Here is a 20,586-nt window from a genome sequence, read left to right as displayed (position 1 = left end):
CCACCTCCACCTCACCCACTGCCCCTGACACCCACCTGGAACTTCAGCAGTGAGAGATCCAGAACGCGAGCCAACGTCCGTATACCCCGGTGATCCCCCTCCTCCCCCTCCTCTCGCACACCGCACACCCCCGCTCCGCCCCCGCCTGCTGCCCCTCCGCTGCTCAGCTGCACCACCAGAGCCTCCAGCTGCCGGGCCTTATCGTCTGAGACACCCGGGAAGGGGGTTGGGGGGAGGGTAGGGGTTGGACGGGAAGGGGCGGGGTTAAGGGGTTGAATCAGAAGGGGGGGGGTATGAGGGGAGAGAGAGAGAGAAAGAGAGAAAGAGAAACAGAAAGAAAAAGAGAGAGAAAAAGGGGATATTGCCATCATATTCGCACGACGCCACTTCCATGCACCCACCCAGGTACGCCGCCGCCCTCTCCCTCATCACCGCATTCCCGTGCAGCTCCAGCAGCATCTGCGCCCTGTCGCGGGGAAGCAGCGACCCGTCCAGCAGCACTGCCAGCAGCAGCACGTGACGAGCCAAGCCCTCGGGGGAGTCCTCCCACACCACCAGGTGAACCTAACCCGGGGGCAGGGGGCCGGAGGGAGGGGGAGGGGAAGGGGGAAAGGAATGGGGCAAGAACGCAGCGGCAGTGTGTGTGTGTGTGTGTTGTGTGAGCTGTGTGTGAGCTGTGTGTGTATGTGTGTATGTCAGTTAGTTAGTATGTAGTGTGTATGTCAGTTAAGATTGTGCGTTAGTTAATAAGCTGAGGTGTTGTCAGCCGGGGCTCGGGGGATGGGTAGCGTCCTCCCGGGTTTTGGGTTCGAGTGTGGCGTCGTGTTTGGGTGGTCCGCAGCTGGTCAGGTGTGGTGAGGTGCGCTGCTGCGCCAGCGGCTCAAGGTCCCCGGGGGAAAGCCGTAGGGGGGAGATAGAGGAGAAAGGGCAGGGGAGAAACGGCACGCGGTGTGAGGGGGGAGCCCCGTGGGTGCTGACCTGGCCTGGCTGAACAGCTCTACGCGGCGTGACTACCCCAATTCTACCCCTCTCCCACGTCAGCCTGCCGCACTTCTCGATGGCCCTGGTGGTGCTCCCCGCTACCACCAGGACTCCTCGTAAAGGAGGACATATGACCCTATCTCCCTCCCTCTCGCATACCGGCTGCTGTTGCTGCTGTAGCAGCGTATGACGCGTCGCACGGCATATGGTGGTCAGCGTATGACGAGCGTCGTACGGTGCAACCTGTGGAGCAGATGCAGAAGCGCGGGGACATCGGTGTGGTGGGGGTTGCTGGGAGGATGGAGGCGCGGAAGCGTTAGAGGGGCCGGGGTGGAGGTTTCGCGTGGGTACTTGGAGGATCGGTGATAGGGTGATGCGTCATCCTGTGGCGCTGGTTGGGGCCATCGGAGCAAGGAGGTCGGAGTCGGGGTGGGGATGCTATGTGGGGGTTGCTTGAATCAAATGAATTTGCAAAAGGGCAGGGTGCGGGGGAAGACTCTACAAGAAGAGACGAAATACCGGGTTAGGGAATGAGCACCTGCAGCATGCGGATGGGCTGATCCACAGGTAGCGCCGCGGCTGCATCATCGGTCTTTGGCAAGAGGCTTCCCAGATCAAGTGCGGGGCTGATGCCCCAGAAGTGGTGCACATTGTGCTCGTCCATTCAACTTATTCGCGGATACAGATCAAGCTGATACAATTCGGCATTGAGGTATAGTTTGGTATTGACAGTTCCCTACGTTAACTGCATGAGCACAGCGTTGCTTGCAACATATATTTTACGTTAGATTGAAGCAAAGAAAAAAGTTGAATAACGTGGATGTTGTGAGACGTTGACGGAGCAACAGAATGTTCTAAGGAGTTGACAGTTAGGAAGCGGCGTTTGGTGTATCGACGTTGCGGACTATCAAATTCTCGCATGTGGCTCATCAAAAACCCTTATTATTCAGTTCGACACGGTGTTTCCCTGATCTACCTTCGCCAGCAAAATTTAAACTCCATGGCTGCTTCCGCCAAGAAGCAGCTCCTCGCAGCTGCGGAGGAAGGTTGGTTAGTTGACTTTTATTTTGTAAACCAATAAAAATATATTACCTCTCATGCATTAGCTCTCGCGCGGCGCTGGGCCTGCCAAATCCTAATTGCTCTCCTCCCATCTTCACGCTCTTCCTGCCTTGAAGGCGACCTCGCGAAGCTTCAAGCCGCACTTGCGGCTGGTGCTCCGGTTGACGCTCGTGACGGCGACGGCCGTGTAGCGCTCCATCTGGCGGCTGCGGCGGGCCACACCTCCGTAGTCCGCGCCCTGCTGGCGGCCGGCTCTAACCCTGCGCGCCAGCGACCCGAAGACGAGCGCACCGCGTTGCACCTGGCAGCAGAGGAGGGGCACATCGAGGTGCGCAGTTGGATGGGTGGCTTCACGGCGTGAGGAGGAGACCGGGGGGAAAGGATAGGCGGCTAGCCTGTGGCCACGGAAGCGCCGGTCGCATAGGTCCTTGTCGTTACATGGCTGACACACGCCCCGACGCAACGGCCCCCTTCACGGAGCCTCGGTATGCTTCAGGGCTGAATCCCCAGTGATGTGTGTGTATGTGTGTGTATCTGGGACACCGCCAATGCAAACAGTTGGTGACGGTTGGTGACATTTCCTCAAGCTCCTTCTCCACGTGCATGCGTGTATGTGTATATTGGGCGGCTGTGTTCGTGTAATTGTTCCAGGTGGTTTCGGAGCTGCTGGCGGGTGGTGCAGACGTGTCGGCAGAGGACTTTGACGGCAGCACTCCGCTGCACTGCGCCGCACACTACGGCTACGTCCGCGTCGTACAGGTGCGTGTCGTACGCCGTACACATTACGGCCTTTGGTGCCGCACAGGAACGCTTAGTTGTATCCACAGGACCAAATAAACCGTGTATGCGCTCTTTTTCCCTTCAGCGCACGTAGGGTCAAGAGAGAACGTCTGGCCGCTATCCTCCTCCCCCTCCTCCTCCTCCTCCTCCTCCTCGTTTCATCCGTCTCCCCATCACTTCGTTCCTCGCTTGTCTCCGTCATCCCACGCGTCCTCACGCCCCTCTCCCCCACGTGACGTCCGCGCGGTGCTGCTTTTCCCGCGATACCCGCACTCGTACCCGCAGGCCCTTCTGGACGCCGGGGCGAAGGTGTGCTGGCCGGGCAGGGCGCAGGGCGCCATGTGTGGATTAGATCTATGTGACGCCCCGGCGTATTTGTCTGTCTGTCTGTCTGCGTGTGTGTGTGTTGGGGGGGAAGATGTCGGGAGTTCCGCGTCCCTGGGGGAGATGAAAAAGGTTGATGGTTGAGGAGGAGGTGGAGGACGGGTTAGCTAGGGCCTGGGGAGAGGAAAAAGGGACCCTTCCGCGTTCGGGAAGTTCGTTGGCACAGCGGCTGTAGTTTTTATGTCTCATGTGCGCGCCATGGGGGGGGCCCGCTCCTCCTGAACCGCCCACACCCCCTCCCCAACCCCGCCACGTCGCGGCACACTGTATACACCCCCTCCCCAACCCCGCCACGCCCTCGCATGCACTCCCACACCTGATTTCTTCCTCCTCATCCACTTCCCACTTCCTATTTGGTTTCGGTTCCAGGTGGGGGCTCGCAACAGCGGGGGTCTCACACCTCTGCTGGTGGCGGCGGAGGCGAGTGGCTGTCGCTGGCTGGACCGGGAGGAGGGCCCGGAGGGGTATGATTACGTGGAGGTCGTGCGGCTGCTGCTGACGGCGGCTGCGGCAGAGGCGAGAGCGGCCGAGCCAAGGGCAGCTGGAGTCCCGGACAGCGGCGCCGGCGGTGGAGGTTTAGGAGGAGGAGGAGGAAGCGGGGGAGATATAGCGGGGGGTTCTCCCACGGCGCCAAAGTCTGAGGGGGTCGGGTGTGAGGTGGACTCGTCGGGGGAGGGTGCGGCTCATGCAGCCGTGCGGGCGGGGAACGTGGAGGTGAGGTATGCTCGCGCGTGTATGTATGTGTGTGTGTGTGTTGTGTACGTGTGTGTGTGCATGTGTGTGTGTTGTGTGTGTGTCCGTGTGTGTTGGGGGTAGTGGATGTAGGTTGTTTGGGCTGCTTGGTGGTGGGGGTTGGTAATGGTGGTGGTGAGGATTGGCGCGGTGTTATGTGCCATGTGTGATATTCGGGGACCTTTGGTTTGTTGGTTGAGAGGTGAGGGGCCTTCTTCGGGCCTGCGCCCCCTCTGCATTCCACATGTCGCTGAGCTGTGTTGAACAGTGTGCTCATTATTATCGCCATCATCGTCTTCGTCAGGCAGGTAGTGGCCTTCTGGGCGGTGGCACCCACCTACAGGGCAGCATGCCCTGGTACTGCCGCGGCTTGGGGGCGGAAGATAGGTGCTCCTACCTTGTGCGGAACTGCGGCCGCTATCGAACATATCCATGTCCGTCCTGTCTGTCTTCTTAGGCTCTTCTTAGGCCCGTTGGGGGCCCCGATGGGGAACCTCCTAACCCCCCCCACTCGTTTGTGGTTCGTCTTCCCCCCCCCCCACCACCACCACCTCTGTGACCCCAATCCTCCCCGTGTTCTGTTGTGTCGCGACGTGTCGGCTGCAGGTGGTGGCGGCTGTGTGCCGAGCTGGTGCCGGAGTGGCGGCGGCGGGGCAGCGGGGCCTGACGGCTCTTCATCTGGCGGCGGCAGCAGGGCAGGTGGAGTGTGTACGGCTGCTGGTGGCGGCGGGCGCGCCCCTGGAAGCCAGGCAGGTTGGGGGTCGGTAGGGCTCCGCTTACCTAGTGGCGTCGTGTTGTTGTGGGTGGTGGTGGTGGTGGTGGTGGTGGTGGTGGAGGTTGTGGTGGTGGTGGGATGGTGGAAACACACAGAACGCAGTGCAGCACGCAGCGGTGCGGTTCATTGTTCTGGATGTCACCCGCCCCGGTTCTGCGGTCACCAATCTTCCCGTGTGAGGTCCCCCTACCGTGATGGCTACCATAGGACGTGTGATGATGTGCGTAGCGATATTACCTGACCTGCATGTATCCTATTTACCTGCAGCGGCGTGGATGTGGCGACTTGGCATACCCGCATTTGTGCCGTACTGTTCCGTGCCGTGTTGCATGGTGTACCCGATAGCGGTATCGTGCTGTGTTGTTGTGTTGTGGCCGTCGACGTGTCCATCTGCGTGTGTGTTTTGTCCTCCCCCTTGTTTGATTCTTTTTCCCCCAGGGAGGTGGAGGGCGGCCTCACGCCCCTTCACGCCGCCGTACAGGCACGGCAGCTGGAGTCTGTGGAGGCCTTGATTGCGCTGGGGGTAAGTGGGAGTGTGCGTAGGAATGCTTGCAGCAGGGCGAGATGGAGGTAGGCCCTTGCTTTGCAAGTGCACATGTTTTGCATGAAAAGAGGATCCCGCCTGTCTGCCGTATGACCCGAGTGACCCACGGGTCAACTGCCTGGATTTATCCCCGCAACCAATATCTATCCGTTTGCTTTTTAAGGTGCTTTCATAGCTTTTCTAGAACGGGCACCTTTTTATAAACACCCCTGCTTTTCTCCCCTGGCTCTTTCATTCTCTGTCCCCTCGGGACCCATCGGGGCCTACCCACACATGCGTACATGCCCACATGCTAGGCCGACCCGACCGCTCCGGATGGACGCGGCCTCACTCCCCTGCACACAGCTGCCCAAGCGGGGGCCCCGGGGCTGCCGCTGCTGCGTGTGCTGCTGGCTGCCTTGCAAACACGGACTTCAACTCCACAACCGGCAGCAGCAGCAGCAGCGGGCGCAGCAACGGCAGAGACAACAACAACAACAACATCAGCAGCAGCAGCAGCGGAGACAGCAGCGGTATCTGCCGAGGCACCGGTGGCCACTACATTAATGAAATCCTCGCTTCTTGCTTTCGTCAACTCGGCGGCCAATGCGCAGTGTGTGACACCCCTGCATCTCGCAGCAGCGGCAGCAGGGGCGGGGTCCGGAGGGCAGGGGGGGCCACTGGGAAAGGCGGACGAGGCCGTAGTGGAGGCGGTGCGGTTGCTGCTGGCTGCAGGAGCGGATCCCCGGGCGGTGGACTCGTCCGGCAACACTCCACTTCACGTGGCGGCGGCCAGGTGGGGCCAACACACCGACATGAATACCCATACACAGTACACACAAACACGTACGTGTACGCGCGCATCATATACGCACGCACACATGTTGCCCGGAGTTGGAAAGGAATGGCTTGGTGGGAAGGAAGGGCTATCTTAACCGCAGTGCGCACTGCTTCCCGGGCTGGGGGTTTACGTGGAAAAGTGTTCCCCTCCATCGTGGGGGTGCTGTCTGAACCTCTGCGGAACTTCCGGGATATGGATTGCGTTGCCTTCTCTCCCGCAGCTGCATCTAGCCTGTCTTCCCCGAAGGTAAGGGGAACATCCGTTCCCCCCCACCATCGCCACCTCCTGCCCGGCTGGGACAGAGGTAATGACCATTCAAGCCCCCCTGATGGCAGTAGCCAGACGGGCGGCAACACACAAACACACACCGGCTCAGCTATGGGACAATGCCAACGGTGGCAACACAGGCCCGGACGTGCAGCCCGGCCCCCTCCTCCCTCGGCGGCTAGGTAGGTAGTTTTTCTCCGCTATCTTCATGACTACATCACCGCGAAGACTTCTCCTTCACACGTCGCGACTGGTTGGTAAAGTTACTCCTCGAGGTTGCAGCCGACCAAGCACCGGGACAGCGTCAACAGCCCTGGCCAATCATGGCCCTTTCCACAGCCCCGATTCGGGCTGCGACGCTCCGCGACCAGCAGTGGAAGCCGCTGATAGCAGCGAAAAACTACACCAGCCCTGCTAGCGGTTTGCGATTGTTTCTGTGGACCCCGATAGGGTCGAGTGTCAGCAGCCCATCGGCAAACATGAAGTCGCCCTCATCCCCCGTTGGTTGAGGTATCTGTGTGATATTGTGGGAGAGCGTAATTGGAAACTTGGGTACGGCGTGCATTAATATCCAGGTTTGCTTATGTCGCCCATGCAGGCCACCCTGTAACCACGCGCCTAACTTAGCAAACACCTCGCCACCCCGTCCAAAACCCGCCATACTTGGATTTCAGGGGTAACACGGCTGCAGTTCAAGTGCTGCTGGAGGTGCCGGTCGTCGCCTTTGCCACCACCACAGCCACCACCACTACCACAGCCATCAAAGATACCGTACCCAAGGCCGATACCACCACTGCCTCTGTCGCCTGTCTCCGGAACTTTCAAGGCCTTACCCCTCGGCAGCTGGCAGAGGCCGCGGGGCACACACATCTGGCATCACTGCTGGTCCCCTCCCAACCTTCCGACCTGACCTGACAGCTGTGCAGCATGAGAGCGACATGGGGTAGCAGGTAGTGCCATATTCATAGTTTAGCTGCAGCTGTGCTATGTCTGGGTGGATCTTGAGCTAGCTAGGGCTAGATTCGTAGGGGACGGAGGGGGACATCCTGCGGGGGTGGGTACGGTGGTTGCAGCGGCAGCGGCCGCCTTCTGAGAGCTGCTCGCCTAGCTCCACTGGTACGACCAGTCTGCCCAATCCAGTCCCAAAAAAGGAAAAAGGTAATCATTTTTATGATGCGGATCAAGTCGCAACTCCATAATACAAACATATTATATTTCTATTATGTTATATCTACGTTTAATCGAGAGATCCTCGCGGGCAAACTAGGGGCCCCCACTTGGTCATGTGCGTATATCATTCACCATCCCTGCTAACCTCCTTCTGCTGGACCTCCTTCTACTTGGGGCAGCATGAACGCCAGCATCTTGATGTATGCTGGCCGACATTAGTTGCCGTGTATAGCAGTTGTTGACACACACACACACACACACACACAGGTCTGCACCCGCTTCAATGGCCTGTAATGTCTCGGCAGGGAGGGGGGCCCGCCCTTCGACGAGGCTGGCATGCGGTAGATAGCGCACATGGCCTTTCCTGGAAATCCAGGCACACGGAGTTGTCAGCGTAACTCCCGCACGACACTTGGCACATGCAAGTAAGCCTCCTGCCCTAGATGTTTTTTTAGGGTTTGCCCTGGAAATGCCGTCTTGTTCAATGGACCTTCTGCGGTAACACGTCATCGTACGTTACAAGGTATGCGATATAAAACTTGAAGAGGTGTACAGTAGTGGACCAGATTGACCTGGAGGTAGAGTGACAGGCTGATAGACTTGGACCCACACCGAAGCAGAACCCATGCGTTCCAACAACTTCCTAGAGCTCATTTCATATCCTATTATACCTTAATTAAGCCGTCGCTCGTCAGCACCAGCAATCCACGAATGTTCCACCTGTTTCGTCACCTCCTGTCAACCTCTCGCTATTCAATCACTGCACCCAACGAGCTGCTCAGACCATCAGCTGCCCCTTTCCATATCTACCGCATGCCTACACCAAGCGCACCTTCCTCCGCATCGTCGGCGACCTTGCTTCTCTCACCACACCTCCGAGCCTTCGTGCGGACTGGTGAAAGGGCCGCTTTTTTGCTTCTTCCCAGGCTGCAGTGCGCCGTGATATACATGACGCATCGTTATATGACCCGTCGATATTGCACTCCCTGAACCACCCATTCTGCAACATTGGAATATAACACCGTGTCAGGGAAAAAACAGAGCACCACCTGTATTCTTTATAGCATAAGCACCGGATCAGGATAACAATACTATCGTCTCTCAGATACACCACACATACTCTTGAGCTAAGCCACCAAACATCTGCCCCACATCCATCTCTCAGCTGCATTTCGCATTCCCCGCTCCCCATACACGCGGTCCCTAATCCAAAACATATATGCATCCAAGTAAACGGCGTGGACAACCGCAAACCAAGTTCTCAGCCAGAGGGATGCAATAAGGGTGGATTTCCACATTCTTAGGTATTCCTGGGTAATCGACAATCCACGTCTTCCAGTGGTAACCACCCTGCTGTCCGCATTCCCGTGACCGACCCCCATTTCGCATCTAACACTATTACACCCCTCTTTCTGATAATGCAGACGAGTGCGGCCAAAGCAAGCAAGCGGTGAAGCAACCTCGCTATTTCCTTATGCGGCGGCATGTCTCTCACACACTGACACATCTTCTCATTACCCTACCCAAACTTTCTGCAGTTGTACTCTCCCCTCGAGATAACAACATTCTCGCAGCGATCCCCATATACCAGCTACCCTTCTCAACGCACCTAATCAACCATCTTCATATGCCGACACACACACACACACACACACACTCCTGGAATATCTCTGTTGCCGGCTCAACTCTGCGCCTGCTCTTCCTCCCCCTCCGATTACCGACCCATCACACCAGAAATTCGTCGCTTGGGACATCAGTTAGCCGATCAGTCGGCCACACGACACTCCGAAACATAGCTGCTGTTACCACCATTACTTACACTAGTAGGATCAACACCTCCAGCGCCAGACACCCCAGCGCCTCTCTTTTCTCCTCCTTTCCCCCATCCCTCAGCCGCCAAAGCAAGCCACCCATGCGCACAGACCGTTATCTACATTCACCTAGCCTATTAGGCCTTTTGGCCTAAACCGCTCCTTCTTGGCGCGTTGTGCAAGCGGCTGCTGCTGCTGCTACGTCAAGAAAAATAAGCAAACACTTAAGAACATCCACACATAGACAGTTTACTTGTTGGGAGACAGCATAATGGTGTAGGTACCGGTCTTGAAGTTGAGGGGACCCTCCACCTTGGCCACGGACGCCAGCTCGGAGATGAAGTTCTGATGTACGACGCGTGTGTGTATCCGGTCCGATGCAGTTTGGTTCGTGGCGGAGGGAAAGGATGTGTGCGGGGCGGGGTGGTATGGGAAACAGGAGTCAAGCGCACATGTATACTTGCTTTGTCTGAAGTGCGAGGTAGGACGGTGCTTGTAGGCGATCTGCCAGCCCTTCAGGCCTCGGGTCGTATTGGCCGGTTTGCAGGTACGGGGATCGGACCTCAAGACCATGTAACACACACACACACGTATATCGCAAAAAATATGCGGGGCATGTAACGCCACCGATTTAGGCACGTATCAGAAAGCAAAATCCAGGGACCGCGCAAAAGCGCCAGGAGCTTGCTATGGCCCCTTTACATGCCCGGGCCACTTCCGCAAGACCCTCCTCTCCGGTCCAACCCTAACTTTTACCCCTTTCCCGCCCCTGACTAACTCACCAGCAGAACTTCCTTGCCCTGCTCCTTGAACTGAAGCTCACGACCCTCGAACTTCATCACCAGCTTAACACGGTCGCCCTGGGATGGGAAGAAAGAGCGGGGCGCGCGCGTGTGTGTATGTATGTGCATGTGTATGTATGTGCTATGCACTAAATGAACTGAGACGAGAGTAGGATGGCCCGCGAGCAACCTCATCAAATTAGATGATGGCCGTGTGTATATCTTTAATAATATATGTATGTGTATGCGCAGGGAAAAGGGGAGCTCACGTAGGGAAGCTATCAAGCGACCGGAGACGGGAAACGTCTCGTTTCCCCCCACAAGGGGTGTTTCCGGGGGCAGCGGTGGTAGCGGCACTAGGCAAGGCGCTGAGGGATGGGGTGGAGATGGGGAGGGGTAAATAACTTGTCAATAATAATGCAAAAAAGCTCCACCAAAGCACCAGCTGCCGGAATCCAAACCAACGACATAGCTGCCCGTACCCATGCTATGGGAGGGGGAGGGGGAGGTTGGGGTATCAGAAGGCACCGAGGTGATAGCCGAGACTGCCATGATGGGGCTCCCCCAACAACAACAACTTTCACTGCACTCTGATGCGCCGGAAAAGGTAGTTCCGCACCTTGGACAGGAACTTCATGCAGTTTTTCATCTTGACGGCAAGGTCCCCCGAGTCCGTGGAGGGCCTCAGCCGCACCTCCTTGGTCTCCGTACTGCATAATTACCACCAGTACGGCGATATTACCAGGCGGAGGGGTCGGGGAGGAGGAGGGGGAAAGCTTACATGCGATCGAAAAAACACAACCGACTGCTGATGTTGGCATGCAGCAATCCGGAAGAGGTCAAAGGCCAACGACGAAAAGGCTGTTGCAAGTGAAGATCAATCCTAATAGGACCTTCGAGCCGCAGGAGTAGGGTGGTAAATGCTGGGAGGGAAGAAGGGGTTGGTACCAATCAACGCACCAGCCTGCTCCGTGGCCCAACGCATTCCCAGTCCAGTCCACCACTTCCCGGCCAAACTACGCCCTCCCTTCTTTTCGCCGCCCCTTTCCCTCCGCCTCCACGCCCTCCACCCCCTCTTACGCGGAGCTCTTGGCCTTTTTCTCCTTGGCGTTCTTTTCCAGCTCGTACTTGTACTTGGACCACCCAATAATACGCACGAGTGGCGGGGAGGCGTCCGGGTTGATGAGCAGGAGGTCCTCCTTAGCTTCGTCGGCTAGGGCCTGCAGGGGGGAAAGGAAGGGTAGGGAAAATTACGTGCAAAAACTGGTAGGGGAGATGGAAGAAACTATTTTATGAGAGCAGCAGGAAACAGAAGGGGCCGTCGTCTTGCATGGCAGGAAGCCTGATGAGGGTGTAGCAGTGGCGGCGGTTCTGGTTGCGATTGTGGCTGTGGTGGTGGTAATAATGTACAGGATATTGTAATTGGAGCTAAGCTCCTGCTGCTGCCCCCCATTTTCCCCCCCATAATCCCCCACTACAACGACCACCACCACCACCACCCCTGTCTTCCTCCTCCTCACCTGAGCCCGGCTGGTGGGCATCACCCCTAGGGGGGTTCGTTCGGGCCCCGCCCCCAACACAAACACCTCCCGAGCCCTGCAGCAGCAACACGAGGCACCACCACCACCACCACCACCACCACAAGGCGGCGACATGAGGCAGACCGGGGATTACGGGACCGGTGTTAGTGTGCTGGCCGTGGACCGAGGCATGCGTGGCGAAGGGGACTAAATCACGGCGCGGGAAGACTACTACTATTACTATTGGTTGGAATGGTGTTTACTCAAAAAAGAGTTAAAGCACCAGCTGGCGATGAGGTGTGCCAAGCGGTGACCGCACGCAGCTGCCCATACCTAGGGAGGTAAGGGGTAGGGGGTTAGGGGGGCCTTGGAGAAGCAGACAAGAGCGGACCCACAGCAGGGGGGGGAGAGAAAGAGGTGCTGATGGGTGAAATTACCGTCATGCAACAGGTCTAGGTAGAGAGGAGGGGGAGGCGGCTCCTGACCCCCTGACCCGGGGGGTGAGCGAAAAAAATCCGGCGGAAAGGTTGTATAGTCTTACACACGTGGACGACATGTGATAACTTCACCCCCGCCGGATAACTCCCCCCGCCGGTTTGCGAACAATTGGATTGGGGTTTTAGGGTGGCAACTGAAAACACACTTTCTGCACTCCCCCCCCCCCGCCCTTTCCCCCCTCCCTTCTCCTGGCAGCCCCCTCTCGTCCTCCCTCCTCCGGCTCCCTGTCTCTTACGTAATGCCGTGGTTACACTGCATGGTCCTTCCGTTGATGACGCAGGAGGCCACCTTGACCACCGGCATCTCACCGTCTGCAGGACGAAAAGATATGTGTGTGCGGGAAGGGACCCGTATGTATGTATGTTTGTATGTATGTAGCTATGTATGTATGTATGCATGTATGCATGCATGCGTATGCCGTGGAAGGAATCGCGTGTGATTGGTTTGAGTGCGGAAGTGGAGCCAAGCAAGCAGGCATGCAAAAACATCCCCATTCTCCTCCCGACAACCCGAGGGACACGGCAAAACCAAGCTGAGGGGCCTTCTTTCACACAAACACCAGAGCAAGCACCTGTACCTCCCGCCATCTTCCCCCCCCTTTTTGCCGCTGTTTCCCTTTTCCTGCATCTTACCCGTTGGTTCCCCTCTCGCACTGCCGTCAATCCCCTGCCCTTATCCTCTCTTCCGCCGCCACCGCACCCCCCCTTCCCTTCCACCCAGCTTTCCCCCCAGGCCGGGGGCTGTGCTGCACGCACTGACGCACTCACCGGTCTCATCAGGACCGTCGAAGCCATCCGCGTGAATGAGCCGCATATTGCCGCCGCCACGGCTGCGGTTGTTCCGGTTATTGCCGTACCCGCTGCTGTATCCCGTGTTGATGTACCCACCGCTATTGCCGTACCCCGTACTGTATCCGCCGCCGCCATACCCTCCACCGTAACCCCCCCCATAGCCACCCCCGTAGCCGGGGTCAGTCATGTAGCCGCCGCCGCCGCCACCATTGCCGCCACCGCCGTTCATGTAGCCGCCGTAGCCACCACCACCGCCGCCACCGCCGTTCATGTAGCCGCCGCCAGCACCATATCCACCGCCGCCGCCGCCTCCACGGCTGGGCGGCAGGGGTGTAGTTCCCCAGTTGTCATCGAACCCGAAGTCGTCTTGAAAGCCGCTGAAGGAGGGTGTGCTGCGGGCGGGGGGGGGCGGGGCTTGCTGGGTGCTGGCCTTGGTCTTGGCCGCCACACCCTGCGGGGGAGGAGGAGGAAAACGATGTGGGTTTGCCTGGGGAGAGATATGGGGAGATACGGAAGATTCAGTAGCGACCCACACCCAACCTTTTTGCCACTACAAACACCCACTTTACCTTCCGTCCTCGCAGCCTATCATCATAGCGCAGCACACCTCGTCAGGGGCAGAATTCTGCTTCCTGACGAGCTTCCCAACACATATGCCAGCAACAAAGGAGCAGCTGTCGCCACCTCCAGCTTCCTCGGAATCGGCCGCTGCTTGTAACAAGACAACCGCACCAGGGAAAAGAGCCAGAAGGCCCCGCCCTTCGCGACACTACCAACGCCCCAAATACATCTTCAACGGCGACACCACCCCACCCACAGCCCAGTTGTATAATTGCCATGGGCCAAAAAGCCCCCACAGCCCCACGCCTCTATTTCACTGGCAAGCAAGGAAACACATACAGTAAGCCCCAAGTCCGCATGCTCACAGCAAAATCCTCTTCGCCAGCAACCATTAACATGCACAGTTCGCTCCATGCTTCAGCTCACCCACGACGCGCGCTCCAGCACACCCCACAAAGCTCAACTTCCCAAAACACGCGAAAAAAGGTGAGGGCTTTACCTGCTGGCTGCTGTTGCTACCGCCGTTGTTGCTGTTGTTGTTGTTGTTGTTGCTGCTGCTGCGGCCGGCCCCTCCTGCCGCCGCTGCGCCGCCTTTCTTGCTGAGGAGGTCCACGTACTTGGTCAGCTTGCCGTCAGCCTCGTCCATGGAATCCACGTCTAGAGAGTCCTTAGCGTCCTGATCCTGATAGCCCTTACGGCGCGAAGCAGCCGCCACGACATGCTGTGTACGTGCGGGTACGCGTGTGTGTTTCGACGTGTTCACAAAGTTGAAATGGGGGGAGACCGGAAGCGGTCAGCAACGGGGGGTAGGTGACGAAGAGATGTCAGCATTTGAACGTAGGTGGTGGATAGGTGGGTAATGTGCGCGGAGAGAGGGATTAAGAGCAGGAGGTTGAGACTGGTGATGCAAGCGGGACCGGAGCGTGAGGGGAAAGGGGAAGGTTGGAGATCTGGGTCGACGCTCTTGACCCGGAGCCTAGGGGAGCTGAGCCTCTAGTGCGAAAGTTTGTATGGCAGCATGTAGAATGCAGTCGCTTGAAAGAGATTGGGGTCGGTATACGCTGGTAATAGCTGCAGTGGCGTGGAAATTATAGCAGGCTAAGGCCACCGCATTGCTTTGCAGGATTTCAGCTCCGCGGCTTTCTTGACAGGGGTTTGGGGGTGTCCGCCACAAACAAGCTAAAGCGCCTTGACGCTGCCACCATCGAGGCGGCAACAAACGCCGGTAAATTTAGTTGTTAATGCTTTGATGCTTGTCGCGCATACATGAACAAGCGCGGGCTGCAAACGGAAGGCGCCGCGACTTGACCACAGCGCCGTTGAACCACACGGAAGCAGAGACCGTCACGTCGGTATCCCAAAATTGTGAAAACCCAGATGCCGTAAGCTAGACCCCTAAATCGTCCTTTAACCCCTCCATAAGCGCAACATGATTTCGGTCCAAATAGGTTTCAACAGCAAGCAGGACATCAAAAGGTTTCCCAGAGGTGCACGCTACCAGATCTTCCCCAGCAAGCATTTAAAGGGCACCCTTCCATTTGCATCAAGCGTACGACCGTGCGAAAGCGATGGCCTTTAAGCATCGTTGAACCCTTGCATCGCAACGCACCTGGCGCCTCACGTCTTGGAGGAAGAGCAACACATCTTTCTTAAAGGTGCTCGTTGGAGTGGTATGTGGGCAAACAGGTCGGCTGGCGCCGGCAGGTGCAGCGGCCCTGCCGCCCCGGGATAAGACCTGCATATCTCCTTGCCTGAAGAGACGAAGTTCGCAAAGATGTGTCCCTAGGTGTTACACAGGAGAATAATAGAAAGTCTGCAACAAAAGCTCAACTATTTCCCTTGCGGAACCGTGCAAGGAATGTGCGGCTGTGGCCGGTTTACTGGTAGATGAACAATTCTTTCTCAGTGCGTGTACCTTTGCAAAGCCAATTCCACCGTGTACACTACGATAAGTGCAAAAGATCTAGTCGTGTGGTCCAAAAGTTTTCGTTGGCACTGTCGTACCCGAGTTCCTCCATTTCCTGACGTTCGTGCCATATGGTACATGCCATAGGGCGTTTTGTATTTATCTAGGTTGCGGTATTTAGCTTTAGGGGTTTGAGCTTTGGCTGGCTGACTCATCCAGCGTTGTGGGATTAAGGAGATGAGAAAGAAATGCAGCCATCTCTTTTTTTGTAACCTTGCGGGAAAGGAAATCTGGTTATGTACCGCTAGCGTGTTAAGACTAATGCAGCCATAAGCCGCCAACAATCTTGAGCGAATTATGCCCTGTATCCCAAGACACAGTTGACATCGTCTGAGTGCTTAACAACCATTACGAAATTCAAACAGAGATTCTGTCGGACTCTGTCCAGCGCGGCCGGATGTCAAAATGCGACGGGGCAGGCGCTTGCCCTCAACAGGCGCTTCCGCGGCGGAGCTGGCGCACCCGTATTTACTGCCCCGCAGCCCTTGCACGGGCCACCTCCCGCGTCACCGTTGGCACACACCCGGTTGCGACGCCCTGGCGGGTGCTTTCCCGCGGATCCGCCCCCGCTCCCCAGCTTTGCCCAGCTGCAACCGCCACCCCAGGATCAATCCCGTGGGCCCGACCTGCGAAAACATCACCTCCTCTCGTCCCACGATCTCCCCCATCACGCCTGGCTATGCCTGCCAGCTTGGCAGTCTCACCAGCAGCCGCGCAAGGGGCGCTCCATGCTCAAGACGCAGCAACAGCAGCAGCAACAACAACAACACAAGCAGGTGCCGCAGGGGCAACTTCTTATACCCCAGACAAGCAGCAGCCCCCAAACGAACACAGGGTAATAAGCAATAACAGTACCAGCACCAGGATCAGTGGCGGAGAGGGGGTATGTGGCAGCGGTGGTGGCGGTGGTGGGGTGCGCCGCAAGCGCCAGGGGAGCGGCGGCGGTGGCCGCCGGGCTGGCGGCAGCGATAACGGTGACCACCGTGGAAGCGGCAGCTGCGTCTACGAGCAGCCGTCGCAAGGCAGCACCGGTGCCGTAGAAGGCCTGGCTGGTGCGAGCAGTACCAGTAGCAGTAGCACAACTGTTAGCAACGGCACCGGTAGTAGCAGTGACCGCAGATCGGAAAGTGCGCCGGGCAAGGCAAAGTCCAAGAAGTCAAAGTCGCCAACTAGCGTCGGAAATGTCGACGTTGGGGCCGCTAACCCCACTGCCGCCGTCACGGCATTTGGAGAGGCACCCGCCCAGCTCCTAGCCGCCGCTGGCGACGTGGACAGCGACCGCATTGAGGGCGGCCGTGACGACAGCGAGCTCCCGGGGGCTATCGGAGGTGGCATGGGCACACCTAGCGAAGGCGGAGGTGGCGGTGGCGGTGCCATCATGGCCCAGCGCGCCGTCAGGGGCGGTGGCGGGAAGGTGGCGCCAGGCGGCGGCGGGCGGCCCCCGGGTGCCTCGGCCCACAAGGCTGGCGCTGGTGGGGGCGGCAAATCGCTGCCGGACCGCATCCGGGCTTGCAGGTTAGGAAGGGTAGCAGGAGAGGGGGTGGGTGGGGACGGCTATCACTTGCTTATCGGTTGTCTGCCACTTGCTTATTAGCTCTTGCATGGCGCCGAGTAGCGTGCTAAGCCCTAGTTGCTCTTCGATATGCCATGGCCCCGGGGGCATTGTCGACCGCACCACAGGGCGTAATCAACTCCCCACAACAACAACAACAACACCCCCCTCAAATCCGTTACCTTGGACACACCGGCAGTTCACTTCCCACTTCCCTGCACGTGGCTCCCCCCAATCCATTAGCTCCGTGATCTCACTAGCACCCGTTGGGGACCCCGCTGGCGGGACTAGGACTAGGACTAGGACTAGCCTCGCCTTCCAAATCAAATTATCTTTGCTGCTATCTACGACTGCGGTCGGTCGCAGGTCGGTGGAGGAGCTCTTGGCGCTGTACGACACCGCGCAGCGCGAGGCATCAGCGGCGGCTCGTCGCAACGCCAGTGAAGCAGGTGCAGCGGCGGCGGCAGCTGGTCTGGCGGCGGGCGCCGCCGCCGGTCTCCCCGCCGCCACCGTCTGGATGTTCCTGGCGGCCGCGGGGGAGCTGGTGGCGGGCTGGCGGGCACGGATCCCAGCGGGGTATCGTACGGCAAGGTTGCGAGAGGCCCGGGAGATGCGCGCGCAGGTGGGGTGGGTAGGGTGGGTGCTGTGTTGTGTTGTGTATTTCTCGTACTGGTTTGTCCGCGCATTCGTGAGTCTTCCCCGGGTGTTCAGTGTGTGCTGGGGCGGGGCCTTAGGGGCCTTAGGGTTTTTCAGGACGCGCCGATCAGCATTGGTTGGTCGAACTTGTGATGCTGGTGGCGGGGGGGGTTGTTTGGGTTGGGAAGGCCGCCTTATGACTTCGGTTGACGTGTTAGGTTAGGGGCGGGGGACGGACCCGTCTTCCTAGGTTTCGTTTTTTCTCTGCTGCTGCTGCTGCTGTTGTTGTTATTGTTGCGCTTGAAAGTCTTCTGATGTCCCCTTGTTGCCGTGCCGTGTTTGACCCCTTTCCCCCCCTCCCTTCCCCCCCGTCCCTCTCCCCCACACACGCGGCGGTCGCAGCTGTCCCGGTTGCTGTCCGAGTCGTGTGCAGTGGTGCTGTGGGCGGAGCGGCTGGGGCCCCCCAAGGTGTGTCTGCTGCTGTCGCTGATGGTGGTGGCGGGGGGGCGGCACCGGGGGGCGGAGCAACACCTCGGGCTGCTGGCGGAAGACAGGTACGGGGGAGGAGCGGGGGAACTGCACGTGTGTGTGTGTATCTGTGTGTCTTGTGTGTGCATAGGATATGGGGGTTGGGCGGGTACATGGTGGTTGAGGGTGGTTGCGGGAGGTGCAGCTAGGAGGTAGCCCGTTAGTGGGTTAGGGGGCGTGTTGGTGTTGGTACTGATGCAACATACACACACATCACAAACAAATACACATACACATACACACGTGTCTTTGCACCCGCACTCCCCTTTCCCCCCATTTACCCCCGCCCCACTTCCCCAACTCTGCACCCCCATCACCCCCATTCTTCCCCAATCCCCTCTCTTCCGTTTTCCTCCCCCCAACCAACAATATACACACATACATACACACCCACGCAGTCTCAACAGCTTGGAGCAGTACAGCAGCGGGGAGGTGGCTCTGGCCGCCTCCTCATTCGCCCGCTTGCGGTACTACCCGGGGAAGGGCTGGCTGGACACCCTGGTAGAGGTGAGGTGCATAGATACCCTCTAGCTCTAGGTTTAAGAGGGGATGGGGGGGAGTGTGTCTGTATGTCAGCATGTCGGGGTGGTGGGGGAAGTCATATGCATCAAGGGCGGGGAGACGGGAGAGGAGCAGTAGGTGGGGAGATCTGAAGCACGGGGGGTGGGGCGGGGGGTGGGGCGGGAGCTGGAAGAAAGAAGCGTGTGGGTTGTTTCCGCGGGTGTCTGGGAGAGGGAGAGGGAGAGGGGCTTTAGGCGGGGAAGGATGCCAGGAGGGCGGCGGGTGGTGAGGGCGAGGAGGGGAGTTGAAAGATGGGGGGAAAGGTCGGGGGTTTAGACTTTGGGGGCGCGGTGCGTGAGGCCACGTGGGTTAGGAGGCTTTTTCCTTGCATCACCTTCAGGTGCTCTACTCTCACAGCTGGGGGTGAGGGTTTCCAAAGCACACACATACACACTGTGTCGAGGTTCGTATTGGCTTTCTTTCAGCCCACCCGCGAACACCGCAAACCCAACTCCATTATCATCCGCGCAGTATCACGCAGCCATCGGAAGTACCCCCACCCACCCCGGCTGTTTCCCCTCCCCTCCCCGCACCCACCCACCCACCCACCCACCCGGCACCGCGTTGATCTCTGCATGGTGGGTTTCCCCCCCTCCCGTACCCCCCCCCTTTCCCGCCCGCCCCCCCCCGTTTTCCTCAGGCCACCAGCGGGAACCAGCTCGCCCGCTGGCGCCCCATAGACCTGGGCTTCCTCATCTGGGCCCTGGCCAAGTGGAAGGCAAAGTACGGCACCAGGGGGCCCGTGGGGTGTGTATGTGTGTACGTGTATGCGTAAGGGATGGGGAAGGAAGAGGGAGAGATAGGGGGGGGAGGAGGGCACGGTGACGGGCGGCTGTTCCTCTCTCTCTCTCTCGCTCTTTCAGGAAATGTTTGCAACATAACGGTCTGTAACGTTGTATCGCCCCGCATGCACCCGCAACCCCCCACCCCGCCCCGCCCCTTCCTCCTCCTCCTGTTGCTGCTGCGCCCTTACGACGCCTATCCGGCCCCCGCTGCCTGATTAGGGTTCCGGCAGCCTGGCTCGAAGAGTACTACCAGGCGTTTGAGGGTGAGTGAGGTGGTGGAGGGCCGGGGTGGGAAAGGGGTGTGGGGGGGGGCGGAGTGAGGGGGCAAGGAGGGGGGGACCCTAAGCTCACGGTTGTAAAGCTTCACGTGCGCCTGTGTGTGTGTGTATGGTGCTACCGCTGCTACTGTCATTCCTCTTTACTCCTGCTTCTGCTGTGTGGTGGTGGCGGTGGTGGTGATGTTCTCAGGCTGCGGCGAGCGGGTTACGGAGCGCGAGCTGGCCATGGTATGCTGGGCTGTCGGTGTTCTGGCGGTGGAGGGCGGGCCCCGGCCCCCCGGCAGCTTCACGAACCGCCTCATGATGGAGGTCCAGGTGGGCGGGGGGGGGAGGGAAAGGAGGGGGGAAGGGGGGAAAGAAGGCAGCTATCTGGCGTTGCGAAGGGAGGGAAAGGGGTGTCACGGGGTTTGGGGGTTTGGGGAGATAAGGAGCATAGAGTGGAGAGCAGGGGTATAAGCGGTGAGTAACACGTGTGAGTATTGACACAAAATTCCCCTCCCGCAACTTCCTTTCTCCGGCCCGCCCCCCCCCGCCTCCTCCCTCCCCTCCATCCCCAGGTCCGCCTCCCCTCCCTGGGCAACCAGGGGTTGGCGCACGTGGCCTGGGGGCTGTGCTGCTGCGACGTGAAGCCGCCTAAGTTCTGGCTGAGGGACTTCACAGGGGCAGCCAAGGTGGGGAGGGAGGGGGAAGGGGGGAAGGGGCGGAGGGAGGGGGAGGGGGGGGGCGGGCCGGAGAAAGGAAGTTGCGGGAGGGGAATTTTGTGTCAATACTCACACGTGTTACTCACCGCTTATACGCGTGC

The 20,586-nt window shown here is 58.8% G+C and overlaps 3 protein-coding genes across 3 annotated transcripts in view; 1 reads left to right on the top strand and 2 right to left on the bottom strand.

The window, feature by feature from the left end:
- The window catches only part of VOLCADRAFT_106739 (uncharacterized protein), a gene marked incomplete at both ends in the record, with an annotated part of 6,214 nt that extends 4,569 nt beyond the window's left edge, over positions 1–1,645 (bottom strand). Inside the window, 4 exons of the mRNA XM_002955225.1 lie at positions 36–205; positions 402–564; positions 1,141–1,224; positions 1,520–1,645. Coding sequence (XP_002955271.1) covers positions 36–205; positions 402–564; positions 1,141–1,224; positions 1,520–1,645 — 543 coding nt within the window. The remainder of the gene's footprint in view (positions 1–35; positions 206–401; positions 565–1,140; positions 1,225–1,519) is intronic.
- Positions 1,646–8,436: 6,791 nt separating this feature from the next.
- On the bottom strand, positions 8,437–15,219 carry VOLCADRAFT_106738 (uncharacterized protein; the record flags this gene model as incomplete). Its single annotated transcript, XM_002955224.1, has 8 exons — positions 8,437–9,671; positions 10,109–10,186; positions 10,728–10,818; positions 11,189–11,328; positions 11,629–11,704; positions 13,274–13,368; positions 13,978–14,199; positions 15,088–15,219. The coding sequence occupies 8 exons, from the start codon at positions 15,217–15,219 to the stop codon at positions 9,576–9,578; spliced, it is 930 nt and encodes a 309-aa protein (XP_002955270.1). The 3' UTR covers positions 8,437–9,575.
- Positions 15,220–16,123: 904 nt separating this feature from the next.
- VOLCADRAFT_96172 (uncharacterized protein) overlaps positions 16,124–20,586 on the top strand; it is a gene marked incomplete at both ends in the record, with an annotated part of 5,629 nt that continues 1,166 nt past the window's right edge. Inside the window, 8 exons of the mRNA XM_002955281.1 lie at positions 16,124–16,959; positions 17,363–17,618; positions 18,035–18,186; positions 18,559–18,667; positions 19,362–19,468; positions 19,726–19,769; positions 19,975–20,099; positions 20,342–20,455. Coding sequence (XP_002955327.1) covers positions 16,124–16,959; positions 17,363–17,618; positions 18,035–18,186; positions 18,559–18,667; positions 19,362–19,468; positions 19,726–19,769; positions 19,975–20,099; positions 20,342–20,455 — 1,743 coding nt within the window. The remainder of the gene's footprint in view (positions 16,960–17,362; positions 17,619–18,034; positions 18,187–18,558; positions 18,668–19,361; positions 19,469–19,725; positions 19,770–19,974; positions 20,100–20,341; positions 20,456–20,586) is intronic.

This window comes from Volvox carteri, assembly GCF_000143455.1.
Source record: "Volvox carteri f. nagariensis unplaced genomic scaffold VOLCAscaffold_50, whole genome shotgun sequence".
In the NCBI taxonomy this organism is placed as follows: domain Eukaryota; kingdom Viridiplantae; phylum Chlorophyta; class Chlorophyceae; order Chlamydomonadales; family Volvocaceae; genus Volvox; species Volvox carteri.
Note: the sequence above shows the minus strand (reverse complement) of the source record. Positions and strands in the feature narration are given on the sequence as shown.